General features: G+C 45.2%; 1 protein-coding gene across 3 annotated transcripts in view; it reads left to right on the top strand.

The window, feature by feature from the left end:
• The window catches only part of C6H6orf118 (chromosome 6 C6orf118 homolog), a 338,123-nt gene extending 334,235 nt beyond the window's left edge, over window positions 1–3,888 (top strand). For all 3 annotated transcript variants that reach the window (XM_078648656.1, XM_078648655.1, XM_078648654.1), the window contains one exon: window positions 3,575–3,888. In XM_078648656.1, coding sequence (XP_078504782.1) covers window positions 3,575–3,623 — 49 coding nt within the window. In that variant the 3' untranslated portion in view covers window positions 3,624–3,888. The remainder of the gene's footprint in view (window positions 1–3,574) is intronic.
• The last annotated feature ends 18,495 nt before the right edge of the window (window positions 3,889–22,383 follow it).

Here is a 22,383-nt window from a genome sequence, read left to right as displayed (position 1 = left end):
AAATTAGTCACCAAAATTACTAAAGGAAAATTTGGATTGTGTGTACTAGTGCTTATCTCTAGAGTGTAGGCCAAGTTATGTTATGAACGCCTTGGTAAAACTGGGCAACCATATAAGGAAGTTGCTTCTGAAACCAATCAGGACTTCTAATCGCCAATATCCTGGCTGGTATGAAACAGCTTTTAGTACAACCAAAAGAAGACTTTGGAAGGCACCGAATTGCCAACCCAGGGATCCGGAAGAAAAGTATGATTGCCAAACTGCTTACAAGCTTGCGCTGGACAAGAAGAAAAATTACTTCTGAAAAGTATTTTGAGAGAGTTTGGTTAGTGACTGTAAGCATACCTGAGCATTGTGGAAGGCATTCAATTAAAATAAAACGCAAATACATGTACTAGGATCACACATTAAGGCTGACCAATGTGTTGCTCTTTTCAATAATATAGACTGGTCTCTACTGTCTCTGGGAAAATAACCTCTAGTTCAGGGATACAAACTTGCCCTTTATCTATTCAGTTTCATCGGCGCAAAGTGGAATTAGCTATACTTAAATATCCACCTAGTGAAGCTCCAGGCCTGGACAGGGTGCTGATGGATATATATGAAGTTAACACTGAATTCTGGGCCCCACTTATCACGAACATTTTAAATTCTGCTTGCAAAAGTGAACTGCCCAAGTCCTGGCATACTGCTATAATTGTGCTAGTGTATAAAAGGGCAAATGCCATGATCGACTTTGTTACCGACCCATATCTTTTCTGGACCTGATAGTAAAGATAGTTGCCTGACTTGTCCTAGATATAATTTAACATGGATAGATGAGTCGAAGATATTATCTAAAGACTAATATGGGTTTTGGATGAGTCTGGGATCCATAAACAATGCTTACATTTACCACTGATAATAAGCAGGCATAGTGTTGCCAAAACTAGTGCAAATGACTTGCCCTTCATGGACCTTAATAGCTTCTTTGACTGAGTGAACAGGTCCAAGCAGTGGGGGGCTCATAACAAATATGTGACTGGACACCTTAGTGGATTTTCTTTATCGCCTGTGTAGTGATTTAACACTTTCAGTCAGATTTGGGAACACTTGAATATATAAATCCTTTTGAATTGGCTTGTGGTGTCTGCCAGGACTGTGTCTTAACATCCACCCTATTTTTTATGTTCATTATTAATCGTATTACCTTTTTGATTGCAAAAGGGCAGGATATGTCTGTTGTTAAAACTAAGCCATTGCCAGCCTTGCTATATGCAGATGATGCAGTACTACTTTCCTGTATCCCCAATGGTTTGCAACAGCTGATAGATGCTTTTGTTCTATTTATGGAGAACTTGTAGTAGAGACCAATATGGCAAAAACTTATTGATTGCCTTGATGCCCCAAGAGCCAGAAGTCAAGATGTCTTTCAGTAAAGTAAAGGGTAAGACCATTGAGAAAGTTATTCACTTTCCATACTTGGGCGTGTGACGTTTGACACTTTTAGTTCCCGGACACCCTGGCTTATATCTAGGAAGCAACGATGTTTAACTTGGGATCTAATATCTATAATAATCCCATTGCTCTACTGTAAAAGGAGATGCCTTCCCATCCTAACGTATGCTACTGGTTTTAGGGGGTGCAGTGATGAGGGTAGCCTCCAAGTGAAGTAAAATTATTTTTGTCAATGCCTTCTGGCACACCAGTCCACTCTACTTTGTACATGAAGAGATAGGATTAGGTTGTGTAGGGACCAGATAAAATTACCTTTGTTAGTATTATGGATTTATATTTGAAATATTGACCACGCCTCACTAAATAGAACAATAATAGAAGATTGCTTATCCTGTGATTATGGTCTTGATATTCCTTGACTCTGCTCCATTAAAACTGCAACAGTAGAGCTTGACTGGCAGTCCTTATTTACTTCACCCTCCTTAATAAGAGCTAAGGACAAGTCCTGGGTGAAGCTGTCGTTTTGGGCGGTAGGCAGTCAACCAGAGATGAGATGGAACTGCAGTGTAGGGGAGACAACCATTACAACGTGGCATTTACACCGCGATACGTTTACAACGTGGTCATTACAACACAAGTCGTTACAGCGACTTGCGCTGGATGGCGCTATATACTAAGGAATAGTATGATTTACTATTCCAACACCTTCCCTACTGTTACGGAGGCTGGAGTTGGAATAGTAGATCATACTATTTCTAAGTCCAGCGCCTCAAGCGCAAGTTGTTGTAACGACTTCCGTTGTAATGACTGTGTTGTAAACATATCGCGGTGTAAAGACCGCGTTTTAAAGTCATGCATACCAGTGTAGTTATCCAAACCTCAATGGGTTTGAATCCAGACATAGAGCCTGTGGTATATCCCTCGAAACGATTACTCTTCACCAGATTCAGATTATGTATCATTCGCTGTATGACTTTCTTATACTTTAGGTCAATACAATATGACCAGGACCACTGGAATTATGGAATTGTGCTGCCGCAGCAATTTTCGTATAGATTTGCCACATAATACATACTTCCTCGTTTTGTACTTTTTACACTTTTTAACACTGTATTGGCTCAACCTCATTAGTATAAGTTTGATACCCAAATATAGCAATAAACAACAGAGAGGCGACAATTTAAAAGGCCCAAAACTGATGAGCAACACGTTCCACTGCAATTTTAGTAACATTTGAACCGTTTGAGGTGAGAACTATTTTTTGTGTTAAAATCTGCAGATTATACAGCAGATTTTAACACAAACAAATAGTTTTTAGTTCAAACGATTCAAAAGTTACTAAAAATGCAGTGGAACGCGTTGCTGATCAGTTTTGGGCCTTTCAAATTGTCGCCTCTCTGTTGCTTATTGCTATATTTGGGTATTAAACTTATACTAATGAGGTTGAGCCAATGCACAGTGTTAAGAAGTGTAAAAAGTACAAAATAAGGAAGTAATACTATTAAAAGATGTCATTTCTCATAATTTTGCCCTCTCCTGCCCCATAATTCCAGTGGCCCTTAATAATGCTTTGATTTGTAGTTGCTGTTGCGATGAATACTCACCTTAAATCCTGTTACAATGTTCTTTCATTTGTACGTTTTACGTACCTTTATAGCGCAGGTTTTTTGTTCCTCTTACAGATGAGATATGGTTTCAATATAATCAAAGCAGCACTGTGTTTTTGCAAAAGCTCGCCAGGCCTGAAGTGTGGGCAGCAGTGGTCACTTCTTAAAACCTGCTTTTCGGCACTGAAATTCTTTGCTCTTTTGACTCACAGTGTGCATGCTTGTAAATTTTAACCATGGAGACCCAATACACGTGATTTATGTAAATTGATTGTTTTTGTATGTGAAAATGTTAATAGTGTTGATCATATTTGCTTTTTAATTGTATTGTTTATTTACTTATGTGATTATTTATCAATAATAGAAGAAAGGTGATAATGATGATGATATAGTGCTGATGAGGCAAGTGTGGAAGCTCTTTGTAAGAAATACAATTGTACATCAATGTCATCCCTTACCATACTCCTATTTTCCATAAAAAATGTGCTAAAATGCATGTTAATACGAGACTGTTTTTATTTTTATTTTAGGGAGATTCAGTTGTTGCTGAGAAAATTCCTGCAGCCTAAAGATGATTAATGGACGTTTAATATTTTCTGAAAGGAATTCCAAGCTTGATGGCCCATACTTCGCATTATGTTCCTAATGCGATTGATTTTCAATGTTTTATCTATTTTAACATTGTAATGTGTATATAGTAAAAATATTTATGTGTAAAAAATGTTTCCGTTTTATACGTTCACATTTTAGAACATATGATATTTACTTAAGAGATCACACCAACAAATGTATGTGTATGTTATTGACATACAAGGTAAACAGTCTCAAATTAAAATAAAGTACACAGAACAACATTTCTTTCTTGTGGGAACTTTTCCTTAAGTCTCAAGGTGATTACCTTGTTACTGTGTTCAGATTGGGACAGTCACAGAATTATACCACTGGGGTTTGTGGATTACTCCCACTGTTGAGCCCTGAACCGTGCAGCAAATGCACCCCTGTGGCACTTGGGGCCAGATGTAGGTGGCCAATTACCGGTCGGTAACGGCCGAATTCGGCCGTTACCGACCGGTAATTGGATTTTGAGATGTAGGTGGTTCAGAATTTACAGAATCGGTATATGTACCGATTCGGTAAATTTACTACTTCGGTATTTTACCGAATCGGTAAATATACCGATTCTGTAAATCCATATGTAGGTGGGACTCTTCAGAGTCCCAAAGTCCCTACAAATTCGGTATTTTAACACCCAATCCAATTGGGTGTTAAAATACCGAATTCAGGTGTGCATGCACATGTGTGCATGCACACCTAGCCATGTGACAGACAGACATGCCCTTAGGGCATGTCTGTGTGCCACATGGCGCACATGCCTATTTGTGGGGTGCAAGAGGGTGTCAAAGTGACACCCCCTGCACCCTTGCTAAAATCGGTATTTACCGATTGCCCATTGATTCCTATGGGCTTCACAGCCCATAGGAATCAATAGGAAATACCGATTCGGTATTTCCAGATTCGGTAAATACCGAATCTTAACGATTCGGTATTTCCACATCTGGAAATACCTACATCTCCCCCCTTCATATTTACCACTTCTTAAATACCGATTCGGTAAAATTCGGTATTTAAGAAGTGGTAAATCAATCCTACCTACAACTGGCCCTTGCTCTCTGGGTGGTGAAGTCGAGCAGTCCAAGCCTTAAGTTGACGTGGGGTCAGAAACTCAGCACTCCCTATGCATCATTTAACAATCAATAAAGTAAGGTCCAGCCAGTACTTTCGTTTTGGAGAGAAAAGTACTTTAATGCTACCATACACAGTGGTGCTGTACATAACGAATAGAAGGGTTTCATTAACCCCTTCGCTGCTAGGCCCTTTACACCCCCCGTGCTAAGACTTTTTTTGGCTATTTGGGGTAGTTGACGCTTAGGCCCCTGTAACATTTTGACCACATAAGGTATCCAAGACAAATTTGCTTCCTTTTCTTCCAACATCACAGGGATTCTAAAGGCACGCAGGATTTGTGGATCTCCCTAGAGGGGACCCATAAATTAGCCAAAATACAGCAAAATTTTAGTTTTTGTTGGGAAAATGGGAACAAAGTGCTACAGATGAAAGCATCTATTTTTTTCCCTGCAAATGGTATCAACAAAGGGGTTGTAGCGCTGACATTACCATCTTCCCAGGTTTCAGGGACAAGTAAACTTGTGTCAGAAAACCAACTTTTTCCACACACTTTTGGCATTTTTCTGGGACATACAGGCACATGCATCATTGTTGGCTTTTGCGATTTCTTAATTGCAATTTTTAAGGAATCGCAATTAAGAAATCGCAAAAGCCTATGCATGAAGAAATCGCTGAAAAATGTGCGATTTCTAAACATTCCTTAATTGCGACTCGCAAATTGCGACTCGCAATTAAGGAATACCTCCCCATTCATTCCTATGGGCCTAGAGGCCCATAGGAATGAATGGGAAGACATTCTCAATTTGCGATTAGCAATTAGCGAATCTCAAATTGAAAATGCAATTTCAAGAGTGCAGGGGTGTCCAAATGACACCCTGTTGCACCCCCAAAATTGATCTGTGCACATATGTTGTGCACACACATGCCCTAAGGGCATGTGTGTGCACAACATGAAACTTTGAAAAATGCACTTTTGTGCATTTTTCAAAGTTTTCACAAATTACCATGAGGTTCAACCTCATGGCAATTTGCTCCCCCTAATTGCGAAATCGCTATTTTTAAAACTTTCATGCATTGCATTTAAGGAATCGCAAAATGCAATTCCTTAAATGCAGTCTCAATTTGAGAACTCGCAAATATTTGCGAATTCTCAAATTGCGAGGGCCTTCACCCTTGATGCATCCCAAAAGCTGACTTTGCGATCGCAAACGGACGATTTTTGCGATTCGCACCGTTTGCGATTGCAAAAAGCTTTGATGCATGTGCCTGTTAGTCTATTGTTCCTATTTTGTTGTGCTTTCAACCTCCTTCCAGTTAATGGTAAAAATGGGTATGAAAGCAATGATGGATCCTTGAAAGTATATATTTCTGAAAAGTAGACAACATTTTAAATTCAGCAAGGGGTCATTTGTATAGATCCTTCAAGGTTTTTGTATAGAAACTAACAGTTAAAAATAGAAAGAATTGAAAATGAGTTAAAAAAACAGCCATTTGTGCCAACGTTTTCACCTGTAACTTCTACTAAGTATGACAGATATTTGACAACAATATACTGTTACATTTGCTGGACCCTTCTGGTTGTAGGGATATATAGGACTTGTAGGTTCACCAAGAACCCGAGGTACCCAGAGCCAATAACTGAGCAGCGTCTTGCAATGGTGTTTATTGTGTACCGGGTACATAGCAATTAATTTGGAAAAATATAACCAGGGAAAAAACGGTTTGAAAGTCACCTATGTATTTCCGAAATGGGAAAAAATATAGAGTTTAGAAACAGTAGCTATTTGCACATCTCCGAAATTGTGGGTATACATACCAGCATGTGAATTATAGGTCATTTTTCTAAGTGACTTCTTTTTTATACATTGTCTTACATTTGGAAGGCAGAAATGCATTGAAAGTCAATAGATGATAACAGTTGCTCCACAATTTTGTATCCCCCTAAGTCTCCTGATAAAAATGAGACCTCACTTGTGTGGGTAGGTGTAGTGGCGCGACAGGAAATGGCCCATAACGCAACGTGGACGCACCACAGTTTCACAGTGAAAACAGACCCTTTTTTTGCAAAGTGCCTAGCTGTTGATTTTGAGCCCTAGCTCTACCGGCACCTAGGGAAACCGAGCAAAACTATACATTTTTGAAAACTAGACACCCAGGGAAATCCAGGATGGGGTGACTTGTGTGGCTCGCACCAGGTTACCCAAAATTCCTTGCAAACCTCAAACTTTGTAAAACAAATAAACACATTTTCCTCATATTTCTGTAGTGGAAAGTTCTTGAATCTGCGTAGATCGACCAATTTCCCACCACCCAGCCTTACCCCAGGTCTCTTGTTAAAAATTGTACCTCACTCATTTGGGTGCCCCAAATACCCACGATAGGCAAGGGCCCAAAACGTATTGAGGAGACATCAAGATTACTAATCTTATTAACAACCTGTTTTTGCAAGGTGTGTCAACTTGGTTTTTGGCCCCAGGCTGGCGGCCATCTTGGGAAATCTATCAAACACACACATTTCTGAAAACTAGACACTCGGGGGAGTCCAGCAAGGTATGGCTTGCATGTGTCTTTCAATGTTTTCCTACCCAGAATCCCCTACAAATTTCTGTGTGGGAAAGTTCTGGAATCTGCATGGATCCACAAATTTCCTAACACCCAGCGTTTGCCTAGGGCTCCTGAGAAAAATGTTACCTCACTCACGTGGCAGGGTCAAGTACCCACGACAGGCAAGGACCCAAAACATATTGAGACATCAAAATTACCTATCACAAAACAACCTGGTTTTGCAAGGGGGTCTCCTGGGTTTTCGGCCCCGGGCTCGGCAGCCACCTTGGCAAACTACCATCACCACACATTTATGAAAACTAGACACTCGGGGGAGTCCAGCGAGGTTTGGATTGCATGCATCCTACAATGTTTTTCTATCCAGAATCCCCTGTAAACCTCAAATTTAGCAGAAAACCCCCACATTTTCCATATACCTTTACGTGGAATCACCGCGCCGGTACAAATATTCTATCTCACACTGTTCTCCTAAGTCTCCTGAGTAAAATGATACCTCACTTGTGTGGATGCCCAATGCAGAATTGGCTAAAAACGTACTTAAAAAAAAATTTAGCACTTAGAATTCTCGGTGCTATACCCTTGATCTCTAAGTTTTAGGCTCTTCCCAGTCACAGGCCCTTGCCCCACCAATACAAGTGAGGTATAATTTTACTCAGGAGACTGATGGGAATGCTGTGGGATAGAATATTTGTGCCGGCACGGTGATTCCACCACAGTACATGTGGAAAATGTGCTTTTTTCAGCTAAATTTGAGGTTTGCAGGGGATTCTGGGTAAGGAAAATCTTGGGGGATCTACACAAGCCATTCCTCGCTGGACTCCCCCGGGTGTCTTGTTTTCAGAAATGTGTGGGTTTGGTAGGTTTTCCAAGATGGCCACTGAACCCGGGACCAAAAATCCAGGTGACCCCCCCTGCAAAATGTTATCTTATGTTATGTTATGCGTTTTTATTTGGCGCACAGATGCTCCAGCCAAGGAGCGTCCTGGCGCCCGACAAGGCAGCTGCACAACACAACTAGACTAAAACAAACAAGTGTTACGGACTAAGGGAATAAAAAGGTTTTCACCGCGCGACGAAAAGAAAGTAAGTCTCATATAGCGCGAATTGCCGGGGGCAAGGAGTTCCATAGAACCGCTGCACGCACTCGGAAAGAGCGTCCTCCGGCTCTAGCTCGCTTAAAGCGCGGCACAACAGCCAGTTCTAGGTCCGCCGATCTTAAGGGTCTCGCTGGGGTATAATTGGCAAGAAGGGCCACAAGAATCGTTGCTGGAAACCCCTTCAGAATTTTATAGGCGATGCAAAGGACCTTGAACTGGATCCGCTGGGCCACCGGAAGCCAGTGCAATGACCGCAGGGAGCTGGAGGTAGGACAGAATCTTGGAAGACCTACCACCGCTCTAGCTGCGGCGTTCTGAATCCTTTGCAAGCGCCCGATCTCTGCCTGATTCAGACCAACCAGCAAGGAACTCGCATAGTCCAGCCTGGAGATGACAGTGGCTTGGACCATGAGTTGCCTGGTGGGGGCATCAAAGAACTTAAGCACAGGACGGAGTCCGCGCAGGATGCCAAAGCAGCTTGCGGCCGTGCGTTTAGTATGGCACACAAACGTGAGGGCAGGGTCCAGCCAGACCCCGAGGTTCTTAAGCTCGGCGACTGGGATGGGAGCAGGACCCAGATCCCCTGGCCACCACCTCTCTCCCCACAGCTCCGGCTGTCTACCAAAAACCATGACCTCGGTCTTACTAGCGTTCAACTGGAGACAGTTGGACGTCATCCAGTTGGCGACCGCCCGCAGTCCTTGTTGAAACCTGGGGGCATCGACTTCGGCATCCCCGCTGATCGTGACCGCTAGCTGTGTGTCATCGGCATATGACACCATCGTCATGCCCCATTGCCTGACAACCTCAGCTAGCGGCCCCACGTACAGATTGAACAGCGTAGGGCTCAGCGAGGAGCCTTGGGGAACTCCCAGGTTCAACGGATGGAATTTGGACTGGTAAGGAGGGACGGTCACGCTAAAGGCCCGGTTGGTTAAAAACGACCGGAACCACTGGAGCGCGGTACCCGTGACCCCAGCCTCCTCTAGGCGCTGCAGAAGGATTGGGTGCGAGACGGTGTCAAAGGCAGCGCTCAGATCTAATAGCACAAGCGCTGCCGTTTGTCCCGCGTCAAGCACGGAGCGAAGATGCTCCACCACATAAAGCAGAGCCGTCTCCGTGCTATGACCAGCCCTAAATCCATTCTGCGTTGCGTCGAGGATATCTGCGCGGCAAAGATGTTCCGAGAGGACAGCATTTACATGCGCCTCCATAACCTTGGCCGGCCACGGCAAGAGAGAAATCGGTCGATAGCTCTCTGGCTTGCTACCGTCCAGGCTGGGTTTCTTCAGGATAGGCCGAACCATGGCTCGCTTCCACTTCAGTGGAACCTCGCCAGATGTTAACGACGAGTTGATCAAGGAACATAGCGGTGAGATATCATGTACCGCTACGTCCCTGAGCACCTCTGGGCAGAGTGGATCCTCTGGGGACCCAGACCTCACTCGGCGGACCAGAGTGCCTAGGCTATCAGGTGTTAACATAGGTAAACAGTGCAATCCCACAGATGGTAATGGCTTAGGAGATGGATTAGCCAAGGGAATGACCGAAGGAAAGGCCCGGTAGATGGCATTCACCTTTTCCAGAAAGAACTCTGCCAATTCTTCACAGTGCTCAACAGAGCTCTGGTACGTAGTTGTTGCTTTTTTGGCAGTAAGGTCTTTCAATACCTTAAAAATAGCTTTAGACGGGTTCGAACTAGCCCTAAATTGTGCAGCATAAAAAGCGGCACGAGCTCTACATACCGCCCGATGATACACTTTCACCGTCGACAGGTAGAGAGCTTTCTTCATGGTGCAATAGGCTTTTCGCCAGGCCCGCTCTGCACGTCTGCAAGTGACCTTCAGTGCCCGCAGTGAGTCGTCGTACCAGGGACTGGCTTTGCCAGCTCCAGTTTTGCAGCCCACCAAGGGAATGAGGGTGTCCAAAGCCTTGGATACCCAATTACAAAACCTGTCATAAACCTGATCAGGTGGTCCCGAGTTGTCAAATGGGTCAACCGATAGGAGATGGAAAAACTCGTCCAGCTTGAGTTTGTTCCAGGTTGTTTTGTGATAGGTAATTTTGATGTCTCCACAGTATGTTTTGGGACCTTCCCTGTCGCGGGTACTTGACCCACCCACAAGAGTGAGGTACAATTTTTATCGGGATACCTGTGGGAATGCTGGGTGGTAGGAAATTTGTGTCAGCCCAGTGATCCTCCAACTTTCCAACACAGAAATTTGAGGAATTCTTGTTTTTGTCAACAAAATTTGAGGTTTGCGGGGGATTCAGGGTAGAGAAACGTTGTGGAATTCATGCAAGCCACACCTTCCTGGACTCCCCTGGGTCTTTAGTTTTCAGAAATGTTTGGGTTTGGTAGGTTTCCCTAGATGGCCGCCAAGCCCGGGACCAAAAACTCATGTGACCTTCCCTGCAGAACCAGGCCCTGTTTGTATACATAGGGGCATCTGCGTTTTTGGTCCCGGGGGTCAGCAGCTATCTAGGGAAATCTACCAAACCCACAGATTGCTGAAAAATAGAGAACCAGGGGAGTCCACGGAGGTATGGCTTGTGTGGATCCCCCTACGTTTTCTCACCCAGAATCCCCTTCAAACCTCATATTGTGATGGAAAAATCAGATTTTTCTCAAATTTCTGTATGGGAAAATTTTGGAATCTGCGTGGATCACAAATTTCCTACCACCCAGTGTTCCCCCAGGTCTCTCGATAAAAATGGTACCTCATTCGCGTGGGTGGGTCAAGTACCCGCGACAGGCAAGGGCCAAAAACCTATTGAGGCAACATCAAAATTACCTATCACAAAACAACCTGGTTTTGCAAGGAGGGGCCCCTGGGTTTTTGGCCCCAGGTTCTGCAGCCATCTTTAGAAACTTCCAAACCCATACATTTCTGAAAACTAGACACCCACGAGAGTCCAGCGAGGTACTTGACTGACCCACGCGATTGAGGTACCATTTTTATCAGGAGACCTTGGAGAACACTGGGTGGTAGGAAATTTGTGGATCCACGCAGATTTCAGAACTTTCCCACACAGAAATTTGAGAAAAAAGTGATTTTTCAAGCTACATTTGAGGCTTGCAGGGGATTCTGTGTAGGAAAACATTGGGGGTCCACGCAAACCATACCTCACTGGACTCCTCGGGTGTCTAATTTTCAGAAATGTGTGGGTTTGGTAGCTTCCCAAAATGGCCGCCGAGCCTGGAGCCAAAGGCCCAGGGAACCCCAATTGCAAAACCAAGTTATTTTGTGATAGGTCATTTTGTTTGGGCCTCAATAGGTTTTGGGCCCTTGCCTGTCACGGGTACTTGACCCACCCACACGAGTGAGGTACCATTTTCATCGGGAGACCTGGGGGAATGCTGGGTGGTCAGAAATTTGTGGATCCATACATATTCCAGAACATTCCCCCACAGAAATGTGAGGAAAATATGTTTTTTTTTTTAAGTTGGAGGTTTGCAAGGGATGTCGGATAACAGAACCTGGTGAGAGCCAGACAAGTCATCCCATCCTGGATTACCCTTGGTGACTAGTTTTTAAAAATATGTATAGGTTTGCTAGGTTTCCCTAGGTGCTGACAGAGCTAGGGTTCAAAATCTACAGCTAGGCACTTTGCAAAAAAAGGGTCAGGTTTCACAGTGAATATGTGGTGTGTCCACGTTGCGTTTTGGGCCATTTCCTGTCGTTAGCACTAGGCCTACACAAGTGAGGTACCATTTTTCTCAGTAGACTTTGGGGGATGCGGGGTGGGTGGAATTTTATAGCTCCACGCAGATTTCAGAGCTTTCCACCACAGAAATGTGAGGAAAAGGCATTTTTTTTTACAAAGTTGGAGATTTGCAAGGGATTCTGGATAACAGAACCTGGTGAGAGCCAGACAAGTCACCCCACCCTAGATACCCCTCGGTGTCTAGTTTTTAACAATGTATAGGTTTGCGAAGTTTCCCTAGGTGCTGACAGAGCTAGGGTTAAAAATTTACAGCTAGGCACTTTGCAATAAAAGGGTCAGTTTTCACTGTGAAAATGCGGTGTGTTCAGATTGCGTTTTGTGCCGTTTCCTGTTGCGGGCACTAGGTCTACCCACACAAGTGAAGTACCATTTTTCTCAGAAGATTTAGGGGAATGCGGGGTGGGTAGAGTTTTGTGGATCTATGCAGATTCCAGAGCTTTCCACCACAGAAATATGACGAAAATGTGTTTTTTTGGACACATTTTGAGGTTTGCAAGTGATTCTGGGTAACAGAACCAGGCGAAAGCCAGAAAAGTCACCCCATCCTGGATTCCCCTGAGTGTCTAATTTCCAAAAATGTATAGGTTTTCTAGGTTTCCCTTGGTGCCGGTAGAGCTAGGGTTCACAATCTTCAGCTAGGCATTTTGCTAAAAAGGGTCAGTTTTTACTGTGAAAATATGGTGTGCCCCAGTTATGTTTTGGGCCATTACCTGTCACGGGCACTTAGCCTACACACACAAGTGAGGTACCATATTTCTCGTAAGACTTTGGGAAATGCAGGGCAGGTGGATTTTTGGGAATCCATGCAGAGTCCAGGACTTTCCCCCACAGAAATGTGAGGAAAAAGTGTTTTCTTTTACAAATGTTGAGGTTTGGAAGGGAGTCTGGATAACAGAACCTGGTGAGAGCCAGACAAGCCACCCCATCCTATATTCCCCTCTGTGTCTAGTTCTAAAACATATATAGGTTTGCTGGGTTTCCCTAGGTGCCGGCAGAGCTAGGGTTTAAAATCTACAGCTAGGCACTTTGCAAAAAAGGGTCCGTTTTCACTGTGAAAATGTGGTGTGTCCATGCTGTGTTTTGGGCCATTTCCTGTCGCGGGTACAAGGCCTACCCACCCAAGTGAGGTACCATTTTTCTTGGAAGACTTTGGAGCCTGCCGGGTGGGTGGAAGTTTGTGAATCAACCCAGATCCCAGAACTTTCCTTCACAGAAATGTGAGGAAAATGTGTTTTTTTTTAACTAAGTTTGAGGTGTGCAAGGTATTTTGGGTAACAGAACCTGGTGAGAGGCATACCAGTCACCCCTTCCTAGATTCCCCTTGGTGTCTAGTTCTCAAAATTGTACAGATTTGCTAGGTTTCCCTATGTGCTGGCTGCACTAGGGCCCAAAATCCACAGGTAGGAACATTGCTAAAAACAAGCCTGTGCCTAATAGGCTTTGTGCCGCCCGGGGGAATCAGAGGGGGAGGGGGCTTGCCCAGATATGCCCCCAAGGGGTTCAGAGAGACTGTGGCTATTTTTTTGGGGGGTGGGGGCATTGGTATGCCCATTCTGGCCTGCTCCCACCCCCACGCATAAATAAAGCCAGCGTAAATGCTGGCACCTAGTGGACTTTCGGCCCCTGGGGGGCAGATCATGGGCCACTGCCCGCATCTGCCCCCTGTAGGACAGAAAGACTCGAATTTCACTGGGGTGGTGGTGGTATTGTCATGCCCTTTTGGGGCTGCCCCCACCCCTACATGAACACAAAAAATCCATGGTTTCTAGTGGGCTTTCTGCCCCCCAGGGGGGGGTCAGATTAGGGGATACTGCCCACATCTGCCCCCCAGGGGGTGGGGGCATTGGCATGCCCATTTTGGGCAGCCCCCACCGCTAATTCAAATTGGAAAAAAATCCCTGCCGTCTAGTGGACATTTTGCCCCCTCCCCCCCCGGGGGCAGAAAGACTGTAATTTTTGTGGGGTGGGCATTGGCTTGCCCTTTTTGGGTAGCCACCACCCCTAATACAAATTGGCAAAAAAAAATCCCTAGTGGGCTTTTTGACCCCGGGGGGGGGCAGCTTTGGTGCTACTGCCCCATCAGCCTCCCAGGGGGCAGACAGGCTTTAATTTTCAGAGGTGGAGTGGGCATTGTTAGTCCTGTTCTGGGCAGCCCCCACCCCTAATTGTACTTGCCCAAATAAATCCGTGGTCTCTAGTGGGCTTTCTGCCCCCCCCAGGGGCAGGGTAGAAAGACTGTAATTTTGGCAGGGGGTGGGGGGCAGGCATGCCTATTTTGGGCAGCCCCCACCCTAATTCAAATTGATCAAAAAGAATCCCTGGCAGCTAGTGGGCTTTCCCCCCCCCCAAGGGGCAGATTAGGGGCTACTACCACCATCTGCCCCCCCGGGGGCAAAAAGACTGACTTTAACCAATTATTTTTGGTGGGAGCAAAGGCCCATGCTCAAGGGGCACTCCTCCCCTCCCTGGTGTCTAGTGGGTGGATCCCTCCTTGCCGATTGCTCTCCCGGAGCAATCCCCAAGTAGGGATCCACTGGGGAGGGGTACCATTGGAAAGCTCTCCCATTTTTCTACGTGCTGAGATAGCCGCCTGAGCACATAGAAAGTGAAACTGAAATGACCCCTAAGGCTCATTTCCGTTTTGAATTCTATGAAATGACGTCAGCACGACGTGCGCACTGATCGTCATTTCATAGAAACCGGGAGGGGGGCTCGAGAGCTGAGGAAGATTTTCCTTAGCTCCTGAGGCTTTGAGAAGAAAAAGAAATCCCTCTGGTGCCTGCACCAAAGGGATTTCCGGTGCCATGTGCCAGGACGGCCGTGAGCCGTCCTGCGCACACGAGCACTGTGACGCACTGTGGCTCCCGGCCGTCGTGCGCACGCAAAGGGTTAAGTGTACTAATGGGAAAAGTACCCACAGTAATATTGAGACAGCCTCTTGTGGTAATGGCTTTGCTCTATATTGTAGGTTTGTAAGGGTCTATCTCTCTCTATCTCTCAAAATTAGGCTTTCAGCTTTTCAAATAGATGAACACTCATTCTTGCCTGTCAATTTACAATGCCTCTATACTTCTATTTCCTTGGTGTAGAGTTTGTGAAGTTCACCCAGGCAGAGCACAATGCCGGTGTTACTGTCAGTGGGAGCAGACCCACTCCATTGGTGTGTGCCCCGCATAGCTCACCAGGCAGGGTTGCTGATGGTTTTGCTCTGAACTAGACAAAGTGGTTACACTGTGCTTCACACATTGAGTATTGGTGAAGTAGTAGTATTAGTAGTAGTAGTAGCAGTACTAGTATACTAGTAATAGCAGTAGTAGTAGTAAAATACGTTATTTCATCCGTAGGTCATGAGAGTATCACAATAGGACAATTTAAAAGACAATACATAAACTTCATAAAAACAATACAACAAACTTGCATAAAGTGCTTCACTGTTTGCCTGATTACATAAAAGATAATACACAGTGCAAACCATAGACAAAAACCTAAGATGGACCACCATGTCTAAAGGTAAAGTTCATGCATTTCACAAGTAAAATTCATTAATAGACTCCTTAGGGTACAAGATAAAACATATATCTAAAATATAACTGCGTAGGCATTATGTAAGCTAGCAGGTAACGACAGTGGCTCTCATATCAACACAGGTGCTTATATGCGCCCTACATAATCCCCCGAGTCAACCTAGTTAAATGAAGTGCAAGCGCTCTGCTACTAAGGCATAAGGCTGAGTTGCATCCTAATCAGTCCCACTGTCAATTTAACTAAAATTCAAAGCTCTAGTGTATATGCTTTCTAATCACACCCACTGCCAGTAAGAATCTACATATGCAGAAAACAGTTTGGCTGCTGGTGTACGGGCTCAAGATTTGGAAAGCGGGTAAATAATGCTGGAGCGCCAGGCTCTGACAACAGGGTTTTGGCCACTTTGCCCGTGCTGAAGAAAACAGTGGACAACAAAGCAAAATGGGTTCTATGGTCTCCACCCTATCCAGACATATGGAACACGATCATTTGTCGCTCAGTTCGGGCTCGCATTGTTCCATCTGTATGTGAACTGTTCACTGCTAACGTGCCAACCCTACATTTAATAAAAAGTGTTTTGGCCCACTGCGGAGTGACCTCATGAAGAAAGAGTTAAAACTGAGGAGTGGCTTTTATAGACAGAAAACTTCCAGTAAGGCTGTCACTATGAGCTTTCCATATGCATTCTCTTTTAGTATTCCCCAAAATACTTTTTTCACAAAAGAACCTTCTTTGAGGAATTAATGGCAGCGGGATTGTCCACAAGGCTTCCAGACCCAGAGTAAAGAGCCATTTTTTAATATGCGCTAGCCAAGGCACAGTAATGTCCCTGTCATAAAGGAGAATTTCACGAAGGCCTTGCCTATATGATTCAAGCTCAGGACATGACCATAACCTCACCCAGTATACCAAGGGTCTCAGAGCGGCTAAGTCACCAATCCGCTTTAGAGCAAGTTCAAAATACAGTGGAATGAGTGGCGTGGATTGGGGGAAGTAAGGACCTTATAAAAGGGTTTTTTTCTAGCTGTGAGGGTATACAAGGGACCTGTACCCCGAACCTCAGCCCCATAGAGTCCGGCCGAGTGGACTGTGACATTATAAACCTCCACTGCTGGAGAGACGGCCCTTTGCATCTTTCCATTGTCAGCTGATTTGTGTAATAAAATAGCCCTGGACTTTTCAATGTGAGATAACCATGATATGGAGCTGCTGAACCTTAAGCTAAGGTAATGTAGTGTTTGATTTCCTCAAGTATGGCAGTCTCCAATGTTAGTTTTCTACGGCCAATGGTTCATGAATTTAGTTTTCTTAACATTGATCTCCAGCCTCCTGTGACTATAGAAATCATGGAATTTGCGAAAGAGTTTGACCCGGGTCTGCAGTTGAATAGGGTGGACAGTTGAAGTTCGGGCTTCCAATCTCCTATGACAAAAGGAGGAAACATGCTTTTTTTTTTAAGGCTTCTAGCAAGTCCTGCCAATTTTGCTCATCCCAACTCTTTTTGATGGCCTCTAACACCTTCTTATACGAATACATTGCCTCACAAATCTGCAAGAGGCATTGAGAACTGATAGTGATCCGCAAACGTGATTTAGCATGTCTGCAGCCTTTGGAGACCAGGGGGCAGATTCAGCTGTGGCCCTTTACTTCAAAGAGGCAAAGAAGTGGCAATGGATGGTAGTGATGGGAATGTCTTCTATGTCGACATCCTTGTAAGGAGAAATAACTGTATCATAAAGTTAGTAAATAGGGCAAAGCCGCAAGCGCAGGAATTAATTTTTGGCCATTTAACAGCCCTCCTAGAATTTCCAACTTGTACATGCCCCGTAGCCTTGTCTGATCCAAAATCTCATACAACCCTTCTTTAAGGGTTAGGTGGAGAGGATTATGATCACTCTCTGGCCTGTCGGTGACACAAAAGACCACCAACCAATCCCATAGGTCAAGAGACAACAATATGTAATAAATCCTATATTTATCTGGGCCCCTGGAGAACGTAAAAGCTCTAGTCTGGTCAGAATATGTCCAGCAGTTACATGTCCAAACCCTATAGGCAATAGTAAACAGGGCCATTTGCGTTGCCACTGCAGAGCACATTTTTAAGGGGGGGCGCATTCAGTTCAGGGATGGCCAAGGCTGCGTCCTCTGCTTTGGTTACCAGCATAATGTAATTCAGCAGCTCGAAGGTGGTATTAAAATGACACCCAAGAAATAGCTTGGGTTTATAGGGCAAAAACTGTAGATGATTGTTGAGAATAATTAGTGTAGGAGAGGGACTGCTGAAACCCACGCTGCAATTGTAAATGTTGTAGATATTGATTTAGGGACCATTACTAGCCTTTACAGACAGCCATAGCACATCCAGCAACTCTATTTTTTAGATATTCAGTATTCCAGTTAATGGACATTTTAACCCATGTCAGAAAGCCCCTGTTGGTAAAGTCAAGGCAGTAACCGTCTAAAAGAGGTCACAACATTGAAAAGACTGTGCAGCAGCAGTTTCTTTCAACAGTCTTGGTCTTCTCTCTAGACTTGTTTCTTTGCAGTTAGTTCAGACTATAGTCAATAGTACTCCAGCACTTCTTAGTGCTTGTTGACCCAGGAACTCACCCTCTCAAGCTCCGAGACACCATCAATCTCATTCACCTATACTGTGGAGACACCTCGGGGCAGGAGCACCTCACCTATAATGCAGCTGTGCAGGATTCGGCCTGTGTCACAGTCTCAGTGTCGGTTTGTCTCAAGTGGCCCACCTTCACAGTCCCCTCTACTTCAGACCAGCATCTATACCATGCAAGGGCACTTCCCACGCCTCACCTTCCTCGAGCAGTTAGCTCCCTCAATTGAGGCAGGCGCTATGTAGCCCCTCTTGGCAGACTCGTCAAGTTGTTCTCAGGTTACTGGACCAGAATCTGGCAAGGGGCGTTGACCATCATCACGCAACCCTTGCTCTCAAAGAAATCTCACAGTCGTCACTAGTGTGGAAACCGTGACTTCTGGGGCCGTATTACATAAAGTGCACCTGGGGCGCCATGGGCATTTGTGCCCATTTTGCGCACCCCCGGGGCACTTTGGTATCACAGAAGAGGCTGCAGACGCTTGTGTGGCCCCTTCTGTAAGACCAATAATGCTGGCGCACATAAAGTTCCAAAAAACACAGTTGATGGACAGAATGTAGATCAATGTCATACATTCACCCCAGTACAAGGATCTGGGCCTAAATCCATCGTTTTTTTCACTCCACACCACCCTGGGTTAGACACTGGCTATATGCAAATCAGCTCTGACCCTTAGCCTCATGGGAAAAGTCCAGTCCGAACTGCCAAGCCCTGTCTTTCCCAGACCGGAATCAAGCATCCAAGGACCGGTTTCTGGCTATCAGCCTTCATTCAGCCTAGATAGCTTGACTCCAGTGGTGTGGAGAGCCTGGGACTCACGTCTGAGCATACCCAGCCCACTCGGGGTGAAAATTACAAAAAACACAGTTGATGGACAGAATGTAGATCAATGTCATACATTCACCCCAGTACAAGGATCTGGGCCTAAATCCATCGTTTTTTTCACTCCACACCACCCTGGGTTAGACACTGGCTATATGCAAATCAGCTCTGACCCTTTGCCTCATGGGAAAAGTCCAGTCCGAACTGCCAAGCCCTGTCTTTCCCAGACCGGAATCAAGCATCCAAGGACCGGTTTCTGGCTATCAGCCTTCATTCAGCCTAGATAGCTTGACTCCAGTGGTGTGGAGAGCCTGGGACTCACGTCTGAGCATACCCAGCCCACTCGGGGTGAAAATTACAAAAAACACAGTTGATGGACAGAATGTAGATCAATGTCATACATTCACCCCAGTACAAGGATCTGGGCCTAAATCCATCGTTTTTTTCACTCCACACCACCCTGGGTTAGACACTGGCTATATGCAAATCAGCTCTGACCCTTTGCCTCATGGGAAAAGTCCAGTCCGAACTGCCAAGCCCTGTCTTTCCCAGACCGGAATCAAGCATCCAAGGACCGGTTTCTGGCTATCAGCCTTCATTCAGCCTAGATAGCTTGACTCCAGTGGTGTGGAGAGCCTGGGACTCACGTCTGAGCATACCCAGCCCACTCGGGGTGAAAATTACAAAAAACACAGTTGATGGACAGAATGTAGATCAATGTCATACATTCACCCCAGTACAAGGATCTGGGCCTAAATCCATCGTTTTTTTCACTCCACACCACCCTGGGTTAGACACTGGCTATATGCAAATCAGCTCTGACCCTTTGCCTCATGGGAAAAGTCCAGTCCGAACTGCCAAGCCCTGTCTTTCCCAGACCGGAATCGAGCATCCAAGGACCGGTTTCTGGCTATCAGCCTTCATTCAGCCTAGATAGCTTGACTCCAGTGGTGTGGAGAGCCTGGGACTCACGTCTGAGCATACCCAGCCCACTCGGGGTGAAAATTACAAAAAACACAGTTGATGGACAGAATGTAGATCAATGTCATACATTCACCCCAGTACAAGGATCTGGGCCTAAATCCATCGTTTTTTTCACTCCACACCACCCTGGGTTAGACACTGGCTATATGCAAATCAGCTCTGACCCTTTGCCTCATGGGAAAAGTCCAGTCCGAACTGCCAAGCCCTGTCTTTCCCAGACCGGAATCAAGCATCCAAGGACCGGTTTCTGGCTATCAGCCTTCATTCAGCCTAGATAGCTTGACTCCAGTGGTGTGGAGAGCCTGGGACTCACGTCTGAGCATACCCAGCCCACTCGGGGTGAAAATTACAAAAAACACAGTTGATGGACAGAATGTAGATCAATGTCATACATTCACCCCAGTACAAGGATCTGGGCCTAAATCCATCGTTTTTTTCACTCCACACCACCCTGGGTTAGACACTGGCTATATGCAAATCAGCTCTGACCCTTTGCCTCATGGGAAAAGTCCAGTCCGAACTGCCAAGCCCTGTCTTTCCCAGACCGGAATCAAGCATCCAAGGACCGGTTTCTGGCTATCAGCCTTCATTCAGCCTAGATAGCTTGACTCCAGTGGTGTGGAGAGCCTGGGACTCACGTCTGAGCATACCCAGCCCACTCGGGGTGAAAATTACAAAAAACACAGTTGATGGACAGAATGTAGATCAATGTCATACATTCACCCCAGTACAAGGATCTGGGCCTAAATCCATCGTTTTTTTCACTCCACACCACCCTGGGTTAGACACATAAAGTTCCAGCGCTATCGTCAGGGGGGCGTTCCCTCATTTGCATGGGCCCGCTTACCCCATGCAAATGAGGGAATCCCTTTGCCTCTGCACCCCCGCTGTATTACCGACGTGGGCGCAGAGGCAAAGAAGCCCTCAGGAGCAGCACTGACAGTGTGCCACCTAAAAGGTTTGGGCACCATCAGTGCGTCTCCTGAGAGCAGCTGTCTGCAGGGGGTAAAGTGGGTCCCATGGACCACCCAGACATCCTGACTGCACCCGCCTGCAAGGGGATTTCTATTCCTCTTTAAAAGTGCAAGCAGGTTACCGCCTGCACAGTGAAACATTGAGCGGCTCTGTATTTCATATGAATGCGCTGCCCCAAGGGCAGCACAAGTTTGCGGCTGTCCTGGGGGTAGCACATTCCCCATAATGCGTCGCACTTTCCTTCAAAGCGCCAGGTGCACCTTTTTAAAGTGTAATGAGGTCCCTGGTCAAGAAATCTGACTGGTAGTTGCTATTCCATTTATTTACCCAAATTGCAGACAGTCCTTGTGCATTCCAGCAGTTCACTTCTGTGGTCATTTCTGAGCAATTATGCACTTATCATCTGTGTGTTCACACAGACTGCTCCAGCCATGAGCTCTATTGCAAGTGTGAGCAAGATGCAATGTGGATTTGGGAGCCTCCTCTCGGGATCAATCGAAAGCCAAACTGGCTAGTAGCAAAGGAATCGATGAAGCTGCTGCCACTTTTAGCAATTGAAATATTACTGCTCTGGATGACTCTTTGCCTGTGAGAATCTCTGTCTCTCACAACAGTCAGTCTTCTGTGACTGGTGCACTCTTGATGTATCTGAAGCTAAAAGACAATAATTAAAAGACAGCTTTCAAGTAGTGTTTATTACATCTTTTCAACTGAAATATAAACATATACTGTGCGGGTGGCCACAGGAATTGGCCCTAATCCCTTCCTTGTTTAATATCTGTGTGGCTTTATTAGCTGTATTTACTTGCACAGCCTCAATTTAGTATTTTTGCATTCAATCTTTATTTCGGCCGATTTGACCATCAAAGATATACAATAAGAACACATTTCAAACGTTATAAATCATCAAGAATAAACAACAAATAGATATTGTACAATATAAAATCGTTCCATTCTAAAAATGGAATACTACTAGATTGAGAACAGATAAAAGACCGTACATTTAAAATTTCTTAGACTTAAAATTAGGTGGGAACCTGCGACTTTAGGATACGAGTGCGAGTATGCCAGACATTGGTAAGAAATTTAGCTAGTGCAAACACAATTGGACTTGAAACATCAGTTTTTAAAATTCTGTACATCGGGAGATACTCCCTACAACCAAGGTTTCTAATAAGTGGGAGGAGCCAGTATTTCCTTGCTGCCTTGTAAGTTGGACAAAACAAGACCACATGTAAATCGCTTTCCTCATCACAAGTACATGCCGGGCATTGCTTGGTAGAGGGCGGTGTTGACCAGGAGCTAGTATAGGATCGCAGAGGCAGTGTGCCATATCTC

The sequence above is a fragment of the Lissotriton helveticus genome, chromosome 6 (genome assembly GCF_964261635.1).
Source record: "Lissotriton helveticus chromosome 6, aLisHel1.1, whole genome shotgun sequence".
NCBI classification, from domain to species: domain Eukaryota; kingdom Metazoa; phylum Chordata; class Amphibia; order Caudata; family Salamandridae; genus Lissotriton; species Lissotriton helveticus.
This window is presented reverse-complemented; position numbering and strand designations above follow the sequence as displayed.